Source organism: Micromesistius poutassou (genome assembly GCF_964030765.1).
Source record: "Micromesistius poutassou genome assembly, chromosome: 8".
NCBI lineage: Eukaryota > Metazoa > Chordata > Actinopteri > Gadiformes > Gadidae > Micromesistius > Micromesistius poutassou.
Window position 1 is genome coordinate 12,546,746 of NC_140278.1, and position 22,630 is coordinate 12,569,375.

Sequence of the window (22,630 nt, forward strand, 5' to 3'; positions counted from 1 at the left end):
AAGCCTGTCTGCAGAAGGGGCATTAACATTTATCTACTGGTGAAGTTCCACCTTGCATGAACCCCGGGTGCCCACATATGTGTAGGAGGTAAATTAGAGGGTTGTTGCTTGGCAACGCTTAACTTTTCCTAACACACTTTGCTGTGCAGTTGACATGGTGAACTGAGGTAAAGATGGCTGTTTATGGTAGGTTATTAAAATGCGCTTATAAACCAATAACATTGGATTTAATGGGCTGTCTTTGTGAGCTGTGAGTATTGGAGGTTTACCCAGAGAAAATGCTCACTAAGCATTACAATGTGGTACAATTTTTTTTTGGCCACACCTATTGCTTCATCTCATTGTTATGAGTTATCCTACTTTATCAGTATTTTGGGAAACCCTAACCCTATTACCTCATGTACTCCTCTTGTTAATCATTCTCAATGGATGCTTAATGAATATTATGCAAACGTTAGTCTCTTAATAATGTATTGGCTGCGCAGTGATTTGAACCAGAAGCAGCAGTATGCCTGACCATTGTCATGATCTCCCTCTGCCAGAAGAGGGCGCAAAAGCACTGACTTAAACCGCATGGCTTTACGCGATCTGTAGACAATGTTTAAACGTCACATACTTTCCTGGTCTTCTGACTACAATTACACTACATCATTGCTGTGGTTATGGAGATATTTAGAACTGTACAAAGTGTCTATATTATTAAAGCTAGAACGGATTGTGTTTGTTGGGGTGGTTTGGTCTCTTCAAATAAAACAGTGCTGGAAGATTTACATTTGATCTTTTGTGCATTCTGTATGCTTTTTATCCTGAGCTGTTTCTCACCAAGAGTATTCTTCAACATAATATTAACTCAAAAGAACTGCTTCAAGCATAAAAGTAATATTTCTGACACTCTTTGTTAATGTCACAACAAAAATAATTATAGCACAAAATGTAATACGAGAGTTGTGGCCAGAAATACCACTGATTTGTGTGTGTGTGTATGTATATATATATATATATATATATATATATATATATACATATATATATATATATATATACATATATACACACACACACCAATTCCTTTTTTGAAATAAATATATTTTTTCTTTTATATAAAGTTCTTCGCTGTGTGCTGCCTTCAGCAAATCCAGGGAGGGCAGCACAGCAACTCAAGAAGGTCCAACAGATGGTTCTAGCTGTCGTCTGATTGGCCAGCCCTGCTGCACATAAAGCTGCCTGCCAGGGATCCATATGTTGAAGTGCTGGCCTCGGGCTGGACAGACTCTGTGTACCTCCTTCCTGTCCAGACAGAGAGAGCAGGCCTCATTAGCGCAGCTGAGGGGAGCAAGAGACAGACTGCAAGCGCCTAGCTCGACCAGTGACCAAATGGATCGCACCAACATGCTTACCAGGGACTTTATCCATTGTGATAAAAGTGCGATCTTGCGGTTTTATTTGTGTTCTGTTTCTGGCTATCAGGAACACGCCGAAGAAAGACAAGAGACAGCTGCAGGAAAATAAAAGGATGTCATGGGTTGAATCGATAGCCTGCGTGTCTGTAGCGTAATGGAACTGGGTGTGACACTGATTCAATATTTACCCCAAGAGAAACATGCAGATGTCCAGTGGAGCCAGGCCGTCAAACTCCTGGTAAAACACTATTCCTGGAATACACAAAATGAAAAAACATTTCCACATTTCAGTGAAGCACTCTTTTAAATTGCATTACGTGTTATGAAAGAGGACTCTATATAATTTGTTCCAACAGTATTTATTAGTAGGACACAAGCAGGGACGATATAAAAAACATTAGTAGACACAAAATGGCAGACTTGAATAGTCTCTTATCCAACTGAAAGTGAGCCGAGATTCAACCCACCCATTTGGCGTCAATGGCACTGATTTCAGTGGCACTAAAGTGATTGCATCTGCTAACGTATTTTCCCATAACGCATCAGAGTTGATGCATTCTGCCCTCAGCGCCAACATTACAACTTTCTCATATGTTGCCCCAGTGTCTATTCTCCGTTGTTTTCCAGTTTGTACATTCGTTCAATTATTTTGGTGGCGATTGGACCTTGTGATGAGTCTGGCACAGTGTAACCACTTTGTAACACCACAGGCTGTTAGCGCTACCGCTACTCTCACAATTTCACTGCGTGTTGCACTGACAATTCGTCTGCCAGTTATTCTATGCATCAATAAGGATGGGCCCTGCAGGGTGTTTAAGATTCAAGTTTCAGGAAATCAAAATTGCTGTCTTTGAGCTGTCGCTTCCTTTCTTTCTCTTGTCTTACCCGTGGAACCATAGAAGCTGAGGCGATACTTTTCCTACACCGTATTTGCAATCAGATATGTCAAACTAGATAGAAAATTATATGGTTGAAGGATACCCTGATATAAACATTGACAGCTTTGGAGTGTACCTACCTGCAACAATGGCGCTTGCAGTGAAAAAAACAAAGTTGATGGGGACAACTTCTGTGGCATCAAACATTTTCATTGCCTGATTGAGAAATCTGTGAAAAAAAGTGGGTGTTTATTTTATTAGCGACAGAAAAAGTGCTAAGATACTGACTTTGGTCGTAGAAGCAGAACGGGTCATAGTATGCTGGGACATTTTAATGTCCATCCATTTTAAGTTAGTTATTTCAGAATACTGGAAAAAAAGAAAAGAAATCGGTTGCGGTGTCTGGGGATTCTTTTGGGATTTCAGCTGCCTCAGAGGGACAAAGGGGGGTGAGAGAGGTTAATAAACGGAGAGAGAAAGACTAACTTGATCTGGAAGGCACAGGAGACGACCATGACGACCAGCATCACGTAGAAGATGGGGTACAGCAGCTGCAGGTTGCCCTTGATGGACTCTGTGATCATCCCGGACACGGCTTTGACCGAGATCACCGTCATCGACGCTGCCAGCACACAGCCCACAACACTTAGTACCAAGCAGTGTTTTTTATCTCCTGAAAGCCACCATGCACTTTGATTGTGTATTATTATTAATTGTGTCAAAACATTTAACACTTTAATACAACTACACCCCATTAAAGAATAATTGTAACATGTGGCGATGAAAGTGGAATGTAATTTGTCCATCCACTGTCAATATAGCATGTTATCAGTAATATCATAGCACTCGCATTGATTAACTGCTATATTTCCTAGAGCAGGGAGGCGCAGGGGCAGCTATATGGTGGTTTAAATGAAATATCCAACACATGCACTTTCTATAACAGGGCTTTCGGAAAGTCTGTCTCTCCCGTGATTACATCTGGCACACATGCCCGGCCAGCGAATGCTCAACAACAAATTTATCCAAATTGATGTATCATGGATACCACGGTTACTACTACTGCGGCACCACAAATACTAACACAGGGCCCCCCCCCCTAAATGTAGCGTTCTGTCTGCACCGGCGCCAGACCTCTTGGTTATGGTTTTGGAGCCGGATAATGGAATCATGATGGGCTTGTTTTTGGTAGCCAGGCAACAGTGAATCCCTGGGCGGCCTACTACTACGGTGAGATCCGTCACACAGCGGTGCGCGTGCACTAGTAGCGTACCGAGCAGGGCCACCATCAGCAGCACCACCACCACATGCTTCATCCTCCGCATCTTGTACAGGTAGAGCAGCACGCAGAAGAGGAGAACCTCCACAAACTGGAATGGGATGGGAGAAATAACGGTTCACAATATAACCTTCCAAAGATGGACCTGGAAAGGTCGCTCATGCGAACACTCCATGGAGAAATGCTCTGTATGTTGATGTGTGTTTGTCGATTAGTCAGGGACAATGTACACAAAGGCATTGGTCTTAAGAGGAGGAGATGCATTGTACCAGATGATAGCAGCTTGCTTCTTTTCCATCCACAGTACCAGGGCAGGAACTTATATTACACACACACACACACACACACACAATAACCCGTCCAACAGCTGCTAAACATTCGACCAATCGGTGGAACCGCGGGCAGGGAGTCGTGACTTCCATCCCCTCAGCCTCAGACACAGTGGGCAGACAGAGAGCCCAGAGCTTTAATTGAAACAAATGTCTGTGGCGCAGAAATGAAATGAATGGCCGGCCTCTAATGGGAAAAGCCCAGGGCTGTCTTTGCGAGTACTATAGCACCGGCTTGCTGAAGAAGCTCCTGCACTCTTCCTAGCACAGCACAGCTCGGGCTGGATGGAGTGTGCTAGTCCGTGTTAAATATACTCTCCCTTAAATCATGTTCTCGCTGTTGGGGGTTGAAGGACAATATGTATATTTGATTTGCTCATTCAATATAATTAAATCCTTGAGAGTTCCTCATCTGGTAGCCATGGTTTGGATAATAGTTGCTGAGGGGAACAACGTGGTCCATATACAATTGGTAGTTCCAGACAATCGATGAGAAGATTTAGAACGAAAGCACTCAAAGGATATTTAATTTCCTCCCTCTGTTTTTTTTTCATTTACATGATTACATAATTAATTAATGGCATATCTCCCACGGTTGAATGCCACCTGATGAGTATTCACACTGCATTCCCTGGGCTGGGAGAAAACATCCAATCAATCAGTTTAACCACAGGCTTCACTAGACAATAGATGTGAAGCACGCACCCATCCATCCATCTGTCCCATCCATCCTTCCACCTCGCCTTCCATTTATCACCACCTCGCTCTCCATCCATCCATCTACTGCATCTGTCCATCCAGCTCCCATCCATCACTCTACCTCTCCATCCATCTCTCTTATCTTTCCATCTCTCCATCCAGTTATATCTTTCCGCTATGGGCTTATATGTAGTCAATCAACAAGTGAGCGTGTGTGTGTGTGTGTGCATGTGCATGTGCATGTGCATGTGTGCGTGTGCATGTGTGTGGGGAACCGGTGCGTGTCCAGAGTAATGATTGAAAGCCAAACACAGGAGACCAAAAACCTCTGTGGCCCTGGATGAGCTTTTAGCTGTCACCTTCACACGTTCAAACCAAACTACATTGTATAGATATTTATAAAACGGGTGGTTTAAATCAAGCGATCTGATTGGTTCCCAACTGTTGTAGATTGAGCGTATACACACAGCTATGACGCCCATTCAGTTTACAGAGTTCAGTATCACTCTGCGCCTAACTTGAACTGTTGTTTATTTATATATAAAAGCAATAGCATAGTTCACTGAAGCCTAAAAATATGTTGATTGCTGGAGAGGGTGGAAATGTTGTAAAGCAATAGGCACACGGTGAGTGAACTCGATAGTAGGCTAAATTGCCGGCGAACCAAGCTACTGTCTCTAGCCTAGCCTTCTCTCTGAAGGACGCTACAGTGTGTTGCATAGCAACCGCCATGCAGGCAGCCAGGAGGGACTACTTTTTTGTATTTGTTAAAATTTCTTGCTTTTTCAAAGTTGAGGGTGTCTATGACTTTCATTTCGCCATACTTACGTAACCGTTTTATAAAAGCAATAGATAACTTCAGTCAGTGAAATGTTCTCATTATACCACAGCCTGTCGTGATCTATTGCTTATATATATATATATATATATATATATATATATATATATACACATACATGTATATATTGTATACATTATATACATTGTAGTTAAAGGGAGTTGGTCATTGCACACTCGTTCTGCAAAGGACTGACCCTGGAGGGCACCTTGGCTGAGATGGAAAAGGCTGGAGGAATATAACTGGCCTTCGAGGGTCCAATGGATTCACTTTGGTGGAAAGAAATTCAAGAGGTGACAAAAATCTATTTTTCCAATTATCCGCTGTTGACAGAACTTTATGGGCACACTGGAAATACTGGCACACAGGACAGCTGAAAATGAACATTCAACCAAGTCTGAACAGATTGTGCTAACAGCCATTCTTGACTCCATATTTCACAGTGGGGAAATATCCTGGTGAATAATTTCACAGTGGTGAAATATGCTTGCTATAGTCTCAACCACAAGACAAGTGAAAATGAATGAATTGATGAAGAAAGATGATGAACTGAACTCGTACATTTCTCCTCTGGTGGTTTTAATTATTCAACTAAGTGTGACAAATTTTAACAAGGGTGTGATTTCTGATTTCTGTAGCGCCATTTCTAAGAAGGCAATTAACTGAAGCATATCAAAGGGTACTTGTGTGTTTGTAGCAAGATTAGGTTCGCTATGTGCACTGAAAGGTTACTCAATTAGTATCGATCGTACTCCAGGTCTGAACCCCATTTTGAAAACAGTAGTAGCTTGCAGGACCATAGGACAAAAAAGTGTGTTAAAAATGCTATTGTAAGCCCTATGTTATTGAACATTATTTGGTTGTTAATGTATGGACTATTTGATGCTGAGCAGGAGTTGATGTTGTGTCAATTCAACCATTTAAAAACAGGCAGATTCTCTGTTGCTAATTGTTCCTCCATATATATCATCATTCATTGGTTGTCCAAATAGCATTAAAGATAACCCAAAACAAAACATACTTCCAGCTAAGCTGGAAGTTGGTGGGTGTTGGTGGAATGGGATACATACCAGGTATATGACAAAGGTCAAGCTCATCGCATAGTACTGGACAAGCAGGGCAGTGATGTGCGTTGAATTATGGGGGGCAAAGGTCACCAGGACATAGGTTCCTGTTATTGCCAGGACGCCACCTAGCAGAGAGACACCAGAGACACGTTTCAGACCACCTCTACTGATGAACACATTCCAAAGGGTTTTAGAACCATCTCATTCTGCTTACCGACAATGTCTGTGGCTCGCAGAGTCTCCTTAAGGAATGCCACCGATATGATGGCGCTGGCTAGAGGAGGAGAATCAGACTTTAGGTTAACAATCGAAAGTCAGATATTAGACCAGCTACAATCTGGGTGAAAGGGGCGGTTCACTTTCTTTCATGTCATATTTGTTTCGAACAGTGTGCGAAATACCCTTCAATATTCGGGGGGGTCCCCATCTCCCGATTGTTGCGCAATATCGATCTAAATTGGATTGGGCTGAAACCCGTAGGTGTGTTTTGGGCGTAACATGCAATAAACCAATGAGAGTGGCATCTCCCATCCCCTTTAAGAGCCAGCGCATTTTGACTTCACGAGTTGATTTTTGACAGCGCGTTTGCAAGTCTCCGCTGAGACAGATGCATGACCACATGAATTTCAAACTTCAAATGGCTCAGTTTATGGCCAAATAATAGGCATAATTAACACATGGAATAGCGTTTTCTTCTCCAACTTCAGAAACACTGATTCGTCATGTAAATTGCGGCAAAGACAACTTTAAACATATGCGGACGCGGTCCTCGATGGCCGCAACTGTGGGTCTATTTAATTATATGCGACAATACATTAACAAACATCGTTTGTTACCAGTATTGTATACATTATCGTTGTCGACTTGTGTTCATAATATGCATGTGTCCCCCTGTTAATATACATTGCCATGGACTGCATTATGCGTTACGTGTTTAATTTGCGTGTGTTTAGACAGATAAACACGTGTTTATCTGTCTAACGCGTGTGTGTGCGCGCACACACACGCGCGCACCAAGCCACCCGCATTCATTCATTCTTTTAAACACTCACTCGCGGTAAAACTATGTTTTCTCACGATCAAATACTCATCAATCCTAAAAGTAATGGTATTATACACGATGTCTGGGTCAAGAACATTGCTGTACGGTGTTTGCAGATGCATTGATTTAAAAGTACAACTTACCGCTGTATCAGCTGTTCTTTCCCAAATCATTTAACCAATCATTTACCCTAAAACTAGATTTTGTTTTGGAAGCCTGGAATATACTTTGCTCGAATGTATTTTTCTTATTGTTATTATTTTAACGCATGGCATAGCCTACTATACTTCATTCATGTTCATTCATGCAGCCCTATGGAAAAAAAATGTTTCCACAATCCACACGCTATTTCTATGCAGTTTCACACGTATGAATAATCTTTGACATCATAATATTTAAATCAGGTTAATAGTTTGCATGTTTGTGCGCTGTCAGGCCTGCAAACTGGTTTGGGGTGAAAAAGGTGAGAATGATGCGTGAGCCGAGGAAAACACAGACCCACTAGGGGGGTCCAGGGTTATACTCTAATATAATTATATATATATTTATACAACAGTTAGTTCCGACCGGTCCCAACCGAGCAATTTGATTGGACAACGAGACATTCCATAGTGCTGATATACAGTATAACAGCAATAACTTAAATATATAAATAAATAAAAGGTTTTTTAAATTAATGAAATAAACGTGAAATATACATACACAGACTAAACTGTTGTGATATGAAACAACTTTATTTATCTTATAACCAAGTCTCATATAAAAAAGAAATATGCTTTTTTTTTTTTTGCCTTGCTTTTTCTTTGCAGAAAAATAAAAAATTGCAAAAACACCAATGATGATTCATAATGTTTGTCAATCAGATGCTTATTAGTTTTCTGGGGAACAGTCAGCCTCCTATCAACTGTATCAATCACTAAAACAAAGTCCTCATCTTCAATCATTGGGACTGCTAATCCTGTGTGTACAATGCATTTTGCTCTGGCGTCCTCCTTGGTCTGTTGTTGTTCTGGGATGCACTAGCTTTATTTGCACTCAGTGGCCCATCCTTGTCGGAGGCCTTCTGTACCTGTGAGGTAGAATGGAGGGGGGTCCGATTTTTCTGTCTCTCATCTACTCCCGTCTCTCACTCAAACATACGTGCACACACAGCTCCAAGTTGTCTCTATACTATATACTATCTATACTATTATTATTATTACTATTATATCTATACTATTTTCTGCTCCTTTCTCCCGTCATAAGAACATTACTGTATGTAACCGTGGCTATATGTTGCGTGGCTTTCCCACTAAGATAGCTTTCTTTATAAAACATTAGTATTCATTTTTAGTGTTTCTCATGTCACAAAACCACAGTGAATCCTGTGTTTCTGTGCCCCACTGTGGTGTCGACAGCACAGAGCTCCGGTACCGTTACAGGACGGCGGTGGTTTCTTTCAGCTTGTATTGTATTCCAATTTTAGCAAAAACACACATAACATTAGCTTGAAAGAAAAAAACTGTTTAAGTATGCTTATCTTTGTGTGTTTTTTTTTTTTGTAATTTCGGGATGACTCGTCCTCCAATGACAAGGGACACTTGCTTGCGACGCAGCAAGCGCCTGCTAGTTGACCTGCCGGGCGGGACGATCAGTACTCCCCCACATAAAGAGCTTAGTTCTGATTGGATCGCTTCCCAAATCGTCCCGCTTACATTTTCGTCTCGTTTTTATTCGTTAACGAAAGTGTCAAAATATTTTGTCGTAGTTTTTGTCATCCTAAATTGATTTTTATTTAGTTATCGTCTCGTTTTCGTCAGACTGTAGACCCCCCCCCACCCCCACCCCCACCCCCAATGTTTTCTCAATGGATCTCCACGAATCACACAAGTGGCCAATTTTTTTCGGCGAATTTCGCCGAAAGGTGACTAGTTTGCATGCCTGTGTGTATAGCCTACGTGTGTGTAAGCGTAGGCTATGTTGTAGTTCCGACCTGCCATGGCACGTCAAAATAGCAACAACAACTGCACTATCCGCTATAGACCAGGTATTTTTCGGTCAGTGGTGCAATTGCATTGGCGCATTTTTTAGATCACTAAAATAGCACCAAGTATCATTTGCGCCGGAACACGCCCCTGCTTTTCGCCGACACGCCTCTCCAGGCGCAAGTGTAGTGGTGCCTGGTTGCTGCAGGGGAAAATCAGCTTTGCGCCGGGTGCAAACTAGCAACGACACATGCGTCGGTGTAGAAAGTCAATTGCACCAGGCGCAAGATAGGGCCCTTCTTCTGTTTGGCGCACATGGCTAATTTGCATACGCGCACAGGACTGGCTGGCTCCGCTTGGCAAAAAATAGAACATATTTGTGAATAAATGTTTAAAATTCTGAATACTGGACATGGTGAGCTTAAACACATTTAAATGACCATTAGTGACATTAAAATATATATATATATTTTTTTTTTGACGAAATTTGAGACCCCCTTCAAATTTTGCTTTTGAGGCTTTCAGGGGGTCTCATGGGTTAATCGGGGGGTCCAGCCCCCCCGGACCCCCACGTATTTCGCACACTGGTTTCGAACCAATCATGTTGCTGGAGGTGGGGATGTGTAACGCTGAGGTGGCTAATCACGAACACAAACCTGGCCAGCACTAGTAGATCTTTCCTGGTGGGAAGTAACTAAGTAATACTGTGTCAAAAGTGAATAGAAATGTTTCCAATAAACACTGTTTAGACTGGCCACTGCAGAAATACACTTCTTAAAATCCCTTCTGGGTGGAATAGCTCCATAACAAAACAGAGTAACTCCAGCCCTTTCAGTTAATGGTTTCCGGCCCCAGCTCTGGGACCAGCTCTCCGGCCCCCACCCAGGGTGTTAGAAAAACGTCCTGGGTGTAATAATGAATAAGCAATCAAAGTATTTTAAGAAACACAATCACTAAATGTGTTTCGGTTGCATGAGGCGAAGACAGCGCTGAATGAATACTGGCACAAAACAATACAAACGACAGCAATTATGTTGCAGGATTGGATACTATTTTTATATTTTATGTTGCTATATCGCTCCTCCCTGTAAACTCCCTCCTACACACACATACACACACACACACACTACATATTAAAATACGAACCTCCAAATGAAAACAGTAAATTCTTGTTCTATAGCTTTACGATTATAAAAAAAGTTGCCAGTGAAGGCGTCTACATATACCATACAGCCGGGCGCAATCCTGTCAAAAGACAGAAGATAAATAGGGCTTATTAAGATTTCCAAACGGCATCATGACATCAGCAAGTGACTGGGGAGTTTGAAATAAACATGCAACTCTACACCGCATTTTATGAAGCCATTCATCAATATGATTGTCATGAAATCGCTAAGCTGAAAAGCAATCAGCTTTCCCTCACGCTTCTCAACGCTCAGGGAAGCACAAGGGATCTCAGAGAATAAACCACCCTGATTTTAACTGAAATGACCCGCGACGGATCACGCAGCCAGGCAGCCGCTGGTAAAGGGGAGGAGATGTGGAAAAAAAACAGGCTTGACAAGCGGTCTGATAGGGAGAGCCGGCCAGACAGGCGAGTGGAGAACGGAGGGCCAATGAAGCGGTAAACACTGGCGGAAACTAGGATGGGAAAAAACACAGGTGAGTGAAAGCAACCGGGAGAAAAGAAGACAGACACTCTGGGAGGCAGACAGGGGGGAGTGAGAAGAAAATAAGGAGACTGACAGCGCTAAGGCAGAGTGTGGGCAGGTTGAGGCTGATTGAATGGGACCAATCAGCAGACAGAGAAGCAGATAGTTAGAGGGCATGGTCCACAGGCTGCTGCTCCACCAGTCAGGAGGAGATTACCTTCCAGTACCTCCGAGGATATTCAGTGCAGAGAAGCCTAGTCCACGGCGAACACACATGCTCCCATCAAAACAACATATCAAAATACCATATACAGTACATAGAGGGAACTGCGTGTGTACAGTAAAACTGCACCCAATTAAATGCTTGTTTCTGGCATGTTATCTATTTATAATTCAGCTTACTGGATCAAATGAGTCGGCGCTATGTCAGCGGCATCAATATATCGCAATGAAAGCCCTCAAAGGTGGCGCAGGAAACAGGGTGGGGGTTACGAGGACGAAACGCCATCAGGACCCCGCGGCCTCAGTTAAAAGCTGGAAGACGAGGGGGGTCTCACTCACACACACATGCACTAATGCGTGCCACAAGGTCGAAAGGAATCAGTTGACTGAAGGACCGGATCAAGGAGGATTCTGGGTCTTTAATCTGGCGAAGATGTTCGCGTTCACATTTAGGGGCTCTTTCTCTCCGCCACTCTGGGACCGGTGTGATCTTCTGACAGGTAACCATGGTAACCCCGCACGGAGCGGGACACGTCGCTGCGGTTTCCAATATTAGGAACCACTGGGGCACCCAAAGTGCTGTCAACACCCCTCCCCCTGTCGGATTCTGTGTGTGTGTGTGCGTTGGTGTGTGACATGTGTATGATGAGTGCATGTGTGTGTGTGTGTGTGTGTGTGTGTGTGCATGTGTAGGAGAAGTGTGTGCATGTGTGCATATGTTGCTGTATGGATGTGTTATTAGTGCATAAGTGTGTATGTGTGTGTATGCATGTGTATGATGAGTGGGTGTGTGTCTATGTGCATATGTATATGTGTGTGTGCGTGTGTGTGCATGTGTATGTGTGTGTGCGTGTGTGTGCATGTGCATGAAGACTGCATGTGTATGTTTGTGTGTGTGTGTGTGTGTGTGTGTGTGTGTGTGTGTGTGTGTGTGTGTGTGTGTGTGTGTGTGTCTACATCCACATCACAGAGCTCCACCCAGATCCCACAGTGCTGTCCTCCCAGGTGTGCAGTAGAAGGGAAACAATCTCCTGGGGGAAACAAGCCTCATCAAGAGCTTTTCTTCTTCATGTTTACCCCCTGTTTTCACAACGGGTTGCAAATAAATAAACTTCTGTCTGTCAGGTGATTGCAGCAAGCCTTGGCTCTGTGGTACATAATGCATATATCCCTCCATGCTCTCTCTTCATTAGTTACAAAGAGCAGCATCAATGCAACAGTCCTCCTTTTGAAAGCTGCACATGACAGACAGTCACTCTTTATCTCCCGGGCGTGTCTAGCAGCACCGAGCACATGGGCATTGTCAAAGGTCTCCTTCAAGAGATCCCAGCTCTCCTGTCTGTGAAACACCTGACATGGAAACAGTGAAATGGAAATTCTGCTGCTCAACCTTCACAGTGTCCCGGGGTTACAAGAGAGATGTGGAAACAAATGTTTACACGTTTCCTGTTTATTTGCCATCCCCACGGAAACTCTTCACCATCTCACGGCGAAGAACGAAGAAAGAGAGAGAATCTGTAAGCCTCCATGGTCGGCTGGGATGGAGACGTTTGTAATTGTCAGCTCTCTGCTTCTTGGTGTAATATTCTACTCTTCCTTGTCGGTATCTTCACCCTCTTGTCTTCTCCTGCTCTGTCACCTGTCTGGGAATTCAGGATTCCGCTTTCTTTTCCCCTCTCCCTCCCTTCCTTCCTCCCTCGCTCCCTGTAGCAGTGCGCTGTCTAACCTTATTAGTGTAAATCTCAGAGTCCTAGGATCTGAGCACCTCCAAACCACAGGAGGCTGTGTGTGTGTGTGTGTGTGTGTGTGTGTGTGTGTGTGTGTGTATTTATGTTTATGAATGTTTGCATGCATGTGATTGTGTATGTGTGCATGTGTGAGTGAGTGATTGAGAGTGTATGTGATGTACACATGCATACACGCATTGGTTGTGTGTGTGAGTGTGTGTGTGTGTGTGCCTACGCTCGACTGTGTGTGTGCGTGTGTGTGTGTGCCTGTCTGTATCGTTGATGCTGATGACGCTCACTCCGTCTACAAAGGTGGAGTAACAGCAGTGACAGATGGCGACCTTTCACACACACACACACACACACACACACACACACACACACACACACACACACACACACACACACACACACACACACACACACACACACACACACACACACACACACACACACACACACACACACACACACACACGAACAAACACAGCTACTCCGGCTCCACTTGTTACAACTGAGGATGAATGACGTTATGGCTGCAGACATCTTTCTGGAGTCTGCCTCCATTCAGCAGCGTCTCCGACCTTCAGAATCATTAATCCACCCAGACGATGATTCTTTTAACCACACCGAGCAGGCACACGTCCATCTTCCAAGGGCACCTCAACGCAAACCATTACTGGCTGAATGATACCAGCAACAAGCCTTTATACAGACGGCCGCACCGTCATTAATCCATTGCTTTATTTTTAATGGGCAGCTATTATATAGACTTGGCCCATGTCTATTTCTACTACACAGAAGTGTGCCAAGTCTCCATGAAATTCAGATTTTATAAATTTCACTTATGTCATTTCTGAAGCAGGGGAAAGTGCCCATCCCCTGGCCACTTCAACCTCCTTAACCAGACCCGTGGCTTCATTCACAGTTTTTATTCACAGCATTCACCCGCCGGGCTGCCACCGCTATAGGAACATTTGAGCGCTGTCACCCTTAATAGCGGCCATTAATAAGCGTGAGTCACCACTCGCCGCTTCCGCTGCCGGCCAGGGGGGGCGGGGCTGGAGCCTGTTCAATGTTTAACCTGTCCTCTCCACGCCGTGTTTGCACTCAACAGCTGCCAGACGCACCCGCCACACACACACACACACACACACACACACACACACACACACACACACACACACACACACACACACACACACACACACACACACACACACACACACACACACACACACACACACACACACACACACACACACAGGCTCCGTCTTGATTGGCTCATAAGCATAACAGCAGTAGCTGAGGATCAGGTCATATGGGGTGAGGATCTTCTTCGTCAACGGGGTATCCGACTGCAGGATTTGTTTTGAGTGTTTCAAATAATTTTAAAGACGATGACTTTACAAGTCTAATTCCGGTCGACATGGAGTGGTCCATGCACATGACAGAGAACAACAAACCTCCCCCCCAAACCCCCCCCATCACCACCGCCGCCACCACCCTGAGGACGCGTGGAGGAGCACCCACCTATGACTGCCACGCAGCCCAGGGGGGCGATGAGAGACGCTGGGGCGAAGCCGTAGGCAGCAAAGTTCCCCAGCTCCCCGACTCCCATGAGCAGCACGCCGCACCACCACAGCCGGGAGGTGTAGTAGGGCTTCAGGCCTCGCTGCGCCTGCCGCACATGGGTGTATTTCTGCACACGAGGAGAAGAGAGGAGAGGAGAGAGGAGAATGAGAGGAGAGGAGAAGAGGAGAGAAAAGGGAGAATGAGAGAGAGGAGAAGAGAAGAGGAGGGAAGAGGAGGGAGAGAAGTGAAGAGGAGGGGAGGGTAGAGAAGAGAGGAGAGGAGAAGAGAGAGGAGAGGAAATGAGAGGAGAAGAGAAGATAGCGGAGAGAGAAAAGGAGGGAGAGAAGAGAATATAGGATAGGAGAAGAGAAGAGAGAGAAGAGAGGAGAAGACAGAGAAGAGAAGAGAGGAGAGTAGAAGAGAGAGGGGAAGGATGGAGGGAGGGAGAAGAGAGGAGAAGAGAGAGGGGAAGGATGGAGGGAGGGAGCTTTGTCTCAGTGTCAGGCAATTAGCCAGGTTGAGCACAGCCACAAAGAAAGAAAAGGTTGTTGGTTCAGTGGAGGTAGTTCTTGTGAGTACTGTGGTATTAACTCTACGTGTTTAATTTAGTTCCATTTTAATTTGCAGACCAATTCACCTGTCAGTGATCATTTAGGGGTATGCAATTAGGTGATCCTGTCTTTTGAGTTACAGTAAGTGGGAGCCAGCCATTTGGAACACCTACCAGATGATTTTAACTTCCATAAATGCATATGACATGATGCATTATTATGAGGGGTTGACTAAAGGTAACCCTATAGCATTTGTATTTTAATTTTGTTCTTCTTAGCTTCCTGCCTGTCACTTTCCCATGAGGTGGTCTTTGCCCTGGATGTGTTATGCAAGATATGGGAAACTTGTTAGTCATATAGAGCTGTCGCTATTGGTAACCTCAGCAACTTGTTAATTTGATGTATCTACAAACAGGTTGATGCTAATTACCAAGTTTCATGCAGACTGGTGAAATAATCTAAAAGAGGTTTTAGTTTGAAAATGTAATCTGCCCTAGAAAACCATGTATTTCAAACCCTATGCAACCAATCGACACCACATTTAGTACACATCTACAGGGGAATATGTACTGGCATCTTAAATATGATCATATTTAATCCAGTGGCCTTATTTGGATTATATGACTTATTTATAGCTTTTATGGTACTTGTATATAACCTAGCATTAGCCAATCACAAACTATCACTTCCATAAAATAGTCATTATAGCTGATGGCCCACATGGCCCTCAAAAAGCACATGCAGCAAGAACTTCCATGTTAATATTTTAAACACTCAAATGATGTGTGCAATTGTGTAAATAGTGCAAGTAGTGCAATAGTGCTGAAAGGAAAAGGTGAAAGGTGATGAATATAAATAAACCTTTTATCGTTTTTTTGTTTTGTATTTTATTTCATTTCCTTTTACAATGCCACTAAACAGGAGTTTGACTGTTTTGTTAGTGTGCATTATTCATGAGGACACTTGGCCTGAGTACGTTGATACATTCAGATATCCGATTCCACATTGGAAGGTGGTTCAGAAGACTAGTGTATCTGTCCTCTGCGGTAGGGCCAGCCATGTCTCTTCATATGAAGCACAGGGCAGCCTATAAAGATATCACAACAAATCTGGGAAATTATGTATTGAGTGAACAATGGTGTTACACACAATATTTATATAGCCCTTTATCACAGCCTGCAAGAACTTGTGATCTGAGGTTAAGTTGGAAATGCTTAGGAGATGTGTTTCTTGTTATGTATATGTAATTGTTCATGTCTACGTGTTCCTGTAGAGGCTGTCAAAATAGCGGGACAAAAGCGAGTCCTTTTCATGCGATTGTGTTTCTGATGGGACATAATCCCCAGTGTAATCTATATTATTTAGATATTTTAAGGAACACTTTGTTGATTAAACACATGGCTACAGTTAGGATTGACGTCTGTAGAGTTTATGTTCATATAGAGACAGACATTATGTCCGTCGATCAGCTCAACATCAGATTTATAACGACTAAAACATCTGGGATAACGATCAAATGAATCCAAGGAAAATATGTTGTCTATCTTATGAATATAATAAATTAATAATGACATTTTTAGGCAAACGTAAAACATGGCCAAAACAAGCAACACAAAGTACACACTCCCACAGCTCCCCTTGTAATGGTGTTTCTGTTGTGACTGCTGTGGAGCTGACATTGCACTCACTGTTTCCTACCTGAATGTTGAGTGAGATGCTGATGAGCACGTTCCCACATATGGAGATGATGATTCCCACGAGATAAGTCTTTGGGGAAACAAACAAGGAAAACCATCAGACAAGGCACTCTACAGTCACAAAACACCACATTGCTGCCCCAAAACATTTTGTGTGTCAGGCATGTACTTATTGTTTAAGTGTGTGCTTGTGGGATCTCTATCTTTCTAGGGATTGCAGCCATTGACGCATTGTGAATATCCTATTTTTTTGTCTTCTGATCATCCTCAAACTGAAACGCATTAAAAATTATATTTATTCAGAAAGCTAATACAATTGAGCAGAATAGTACATTTCTCTCTTTAACTAATTATTCTTCCACACATCCAAAAAACACATCCAAAAAACACAAGAAACACATCTGTCTTCCATCTAGTTCCATGATGATTTACGACACATGGAGCAGAATTCTGATGCAGCCCAATGCACCATCAAGACACAATAGTCTGACCAAACGAGTCAGGAAAGAAATAGAAATAGATTAGATGGCTTTAGAGGTAGCACACAAGCATTGTCTTCTCCCTACTCAGGATGGCTTGCTGGGAGAAAGGAAGGGCAGTCCTATTAACACTGCACATCATTTTGCAGGGGCAACACTATATCTTTCAAAGTAAAAAAATAAATAAAAAATGTAAAAAGCATGGTATCCTTTCTAAGCATTTCAAGGTAATTCAAGACCATTTATCCTCCTCAATTTGGGTCGAATTATTGCTCAGTGCCACAATTGAGTTGCAGGAGGTAAACATGATGATGGATGCAGCAGTTGGAGTGCATCTGTGAAAGGAAGAAGGGCAAAGAGATGTGGGGCAAGAGTGAACCATAAATAAATAAAGCTATGAAGAAACCGTCAAAGACAGAGACGATACCCCCTCATATTTGGTCCCACTAGAGCTTTTAGAAAAATCGAGAAAGAGATAGAGGGATGAATACAAAAAAGAATATGAGGATTCAGACTAGGTGTTTATGTCCTTAAATAATTGAGCAAAAATACATATTTGCCAGTTCTATCTTCTGACCTGCGTCTTACTGATAGCACCATGATAGCACTGGAGCCACAGGAAATAATCAATTTAAACATGAACAATCAATAGTTTTACTATAACAGTCTTTAGGAATACACACATGGAAGACGTATTTCTTGGCAGGACATATTCAGCAGAAAAATTATTCATGCATTCAGTAAGGGCAATTAAAGTCAAGAGGTGGCTCACACTTCAATTAGATGTCCTTCCAATGAAGAAACGTTTATCATCTGATTAGAGATGCCTGATAGTATATGAGCAACCCCTGGCCTACATTAGAACGACATGAAATATAGCTGACTCCTTCAATAATTCCTTTCCACGCCTGTGCAAGGGAATGCATTTCATCTGCTTTGAATGAGAGCCAGATTTACTCACAGTGTAAACCTATTCATAATGCATCCTTCACACAAATACATTTTTAAATCCCAGTTTGAAGACTAGTGTGCTATGAATTCATATAATATTTAACTATTTAAATTTAAAGTTATGAATCTTTAAGCGAAAAAGAAGCTCTCTTATTCCTACATCCCCTGAGCTCGACACTCGACATAGACCCAAAATAAACATGCAATATGAATCATACTAAATCATAGACATCTGTTTAGAACTTGTGTGTGTGTGTGTGTGTGTGTGTGTGTGTGTGTGTGTGTGTGTGTGTGTGTGTGTGTGTGTGTGTGTGTGTGTGTGTGTGTGTGTGTGTATGTGTGTGTGCGTGCGCACGTGTGCCATGTGCATGCACATTTTTATCCGATGATGGATGTGGTGCTGATAACACATTTTCCCAGTATTTTTATTAACACTGTGGCCGCTTCTTTCAAGTTGACCTTTTTTGGTGTGTGTGTGTGTGTGTAGGGGGGGGGCGTGAGTGAGTGAGTGAGAGAGAGCGACACTCACATAGAGTGGGAGATCTCTATGAGTCACTGTTGTTGCAGGCCAGCCATCCCTCGGCTCAGAGAGGCTGTGTCATCCATTAGACCAGTGGTTCTCCATACAATGAGCTGTGATCGATATGCTGGCTGAGCTCCATGTGGTACAGTGGGCTAGATGCTGCTGCTAATGCTGCTGCTGCTGCTGATACTGCCACAGGGACTAGCTGCTTCATATCAGGAATGGCCTTGAGGGCAGATAACACGGATGTTGTGTGTGTGTGTGTGTGTGTGTGTGTGTGTGTGTGTGTGTGTGTGTGTGTGTGTGTGTGTGTGTGTGTGTGTGTGTGTGTGTGTGTGTGTGTGTGTGTGTGTGTAAGTATGCTTAAACCCAGGTCATACTTGAACTGCTGAGATACACTCCCAGTGGAGCAGGGATTGGCAAAAGAAAGAGAGAGGGAGAGAGGGAGAGAGAGCGAGACTTATCCGGTGGCAGGAAGAGCAAACAAGTCACCCAGGCCAAAGGCGTGACCAGTCACCCAGGCCAAAGGCGTGACCACTGCCTACTGTCTGCTTGCCAAACATCAGCCACGTTACCAGGCAGGCCGGACGCCCACAGCATTCCAAGGAACGCCCGCCCTTAGAAAAGAATGGCTTGGTTTGCCATTAAACAACAAAAACATGTGACTACATAACCATGTGACTGTATGGTGACTATATTATTGTATTATGTTTTCCATAATAAGAATAGGTCTTTAAGTGTCTACAGGAATGATTTGGATCAATCAGTGGGCCCTTCACCCACACTGATTCAAGATAGAGAGACAGATGCATGTTATATAGTGCTTCAATTGTATAGTCAATAATGTCTGTGAGATGGAGACAGATTCATTCCGTGGACCACTTCTGAGAAATTGTTTGACTCACTCACTTACCATTACCTCATTTTGCAATAGTATTTTATAAACGATATATCGATATTTTACATTAACCATTCTTTTGTTTCATTTTCAAACTGCTTTCGCAATGTGAATTTTTATTTTCCATGCCAATAGAGCTCTTTTGAATTTACTTGAATTGACAGGGAGAGATGAAGAGACAGAGAGAGAGGGAGACAGGGAGACAGGGAGAGATGGGGAGAGAGAGAGAGAGAGAGAGAGAGAGAGCGAGAGAGAGAGAGAGAGAGAGAGAGAGAGAGAGAGAGAGAGAGAGAGATACAGAGAGTGATAAAGAGAGAGAGAGACAGAGAGAGGCAGACAGAGAGAGACACACAGAAAAACACAGAAAGAGACGGAGAGAGAGATGGGCAGAGACAGAGAGAAGGAAAGAACACTCAACCCATCAGCCTGGCTAAACCCTCACAAAGTGAAGACACCTAAATGTCCTGTCTGGGTGTCACCTCCTGGATCGAGACAGAACAGGCACGATTGAAAAGACAATGGGGTGGTCTTATATCTGCTCTCCTCTTTAGGACGAGAGAGGGGAGGGGAGAGAGAGAGGAGAGAGAGAAAGATAAATAGAGAGAGAGCCTCAGTTTCTCTGTTTATGAGCAAGGCAAGGGTGAGATCTAAATAAATAGAGAGGTGTGTGTGTGTGTTAGGGTTAGGGTTAGGTTTATCCCAGGTCATACTTGACCTGCTGCCCTACCCTCCCAGTGGAGAAGGAATTATTAGAGAGAGAGAGAGAGAGAGAGAGAGAGAGAGAGAGAGAGAGAGAGAGAGAGAGAGAGAGAGAGAGAGACATGACACACTCTGCTCTTTGTCTCCACTGACAATGGAGATTTGTCCCCCCTCCCCGGACCCTTCAGCCCGGCCCACTGAGAGGTGGTGGGAGCTAGGCAGCAGGGATAGACAAGGAGGGCCAAGCTGATTCTGTCGAGGTAATAGGAATAAAGACCAGAGAACCAGAAAGAGAGAGACACCCAATGGGACAGAAAGGTTAAGGGAAGGAAGGGAGAGATGGAAGGAGGGAGGCAGAGAGACAGAGAATGTGGAAGAGAAAGAGAGAGAGAGAAAGAGAAAGAGACAGAGAGACGAACAGAGAGAGAGAGAGAGAGAGAGAGAGAGAGAGAGAGAGAGAGAGAGATAGAGAAAGTGGAAGAGAAAGAGAGAAAGAGAGCGAGAGGGAGGGCTGGGTGACCAGGGGATGGTGGGAGAGGACAGAGGGGGGATGCTGGGTGTTCAGCAGCACCAGCAGTGTCCAGCTGTTCAGAGGCGGTACAGTGGTGCCATTCATCTCCCATGAGCAATTCCTCACGCCTCTCCCTCGAAGCCCCGCCACAGATAGGATAAACGTGACAGAGACGGAGCACAAGAGCACACGATGATGGGAAGATGAGAATGGGGAAAGTGTGCGTTATTGGCATGCGAGTAGGACGCGCGCGCTCGGCTCTCACACAGAGAGCGCCAGACGATTTTTAATTTTGATGGCAAATACAGTTTTCCTGTTTTTCTCTCGCTCTCACAATCAGCTTCCCACGCACACACACACCAACGCACAGACCAAGGCAGGCACACACACACACACACACACACACACACACACACACACACACACACACACACACACACACACACACACACACACACACACACACACACACACACACACACACACACACACACACACACACACACACACACACACACACAATTCTGAGAAACTTCAAGCTAGATAAAAGATCGGGTTTCCAACGTGAACACGTGAAAAAAATGTTTTGACCAACCCGATTGATCTCAGAGCTGTAAAGTGTTCGCCCGTTGGTGCGAACTCATTTAGAAAAGCTCATTAACCAAAGAGCTTTAAGATTGAGGAGACACTTAAGGACTCACAATGGCTAGTTTTCCCTTCGCAAAAGATGTTCACTTTCAGATTTTGCATCAGCGACACAAAAGTCGTGTCAATTAAGTTCTTTTTTCGCAAATACCAGTTCCAACTTTTATTGGGCTACCTTATTATTTATTTTATAGTACTTACCCGGAGTGGATTTTCACGCATGTCAGAATGGTGAAAAGGGGATGCATTAGGTAGCAACTCTATTCCAGAACTTAAGTTTGCCATATTTCCCTGTGGTGCTACTTATTCTGGATTCTTGAAAACCACAATTGATTATATCTTCACATAGTTGTCCAAGTGTGTTGAAACTTGTCATCCCTCGAGACTTCCCGTAATCACTTCAATGGGAGCCCGAGAAAGTACAGTCGCAGAGGAAGAAATAGGAACAGGTGGGGGGGAAGGGGGGGACGGGACGAGATGTGGTGGGGGCGTGGTCAGACGGCGTCAGTGGCGTGATTGACCTCTAAGCGGTCCAATAGCCTGCTTCTAAAAGTTCCCATTCAAATTTATTTATATATATATATATATATAGATATATAGATATATAGATATATAGATATATAGATATAGATATAGATATATTATATAATAATAATGGTAAAAAAAAAAGTAAGAATGAATAAAGAATATAATATTTTAAAATCAAATCATGCTCACGTCACCAAGAATAGTGTGGCATATAGACTAATACATAATTTAAATATAATGGTTTCAAGTAAATCGTACTTTTCAAGATTTTCAATAAATGATTTCTGCATTTTCAATTTAAATAAATCGAATTTCTTTGCCCCCTGGCGGGCAGACAAGGTAGCAGCACCAAACGAGATACAACCGAAGCTGTGGTCCGACTGTGCCGACATAATCATCCAGATGGTCGGACAAAGGAGCTGCCCACAAAGCCGCGGCGGAGCTAGCTCCTCCACAGGGCCAACACAGGTGGGGCT

The 22,630-nt window shown here is 43.5% G+C and overlaps 1 protein-coding gene across 1 annotated transcript; it reads right to left on the reverse strand.

Moving 5' to 3' along the window:
- Positions 1-1,165: 1,165 nt before the first annotated feature.
- Positions 1,166-21,949, reverse strand: nipal2 (NIPA like domain containing 2). The gene is made up of 11 exons (XM_084471444.1): positions 21,828-21,949; positions 16,922-16,990; positions 14,631-14,799; positions 6,705-6,764; positions 6,494-6,615; positions 3,552-3,648; positions 2,765-2,900; positions 2,419-2,507; positions 1,589-1,652; positions 1,398-1,495; positions 1,166-1,287 (listed from the first exon to the last, which is right to left on the reverse strand). Exons 1-11 carry the CDS (start codon positions 21,909-21,911, stop codon positions 1,181-1,183), a joined length of 1,095 nt encoding a protein of 364 aa, XP_084327570.1. The 5' UTR covers positions 21,912-21,949; the 3' UTR covers positions 1,166-1,180.
- Between the last annotated feature and the right edge of the window lie 681 nt (positions 21,950-22,630).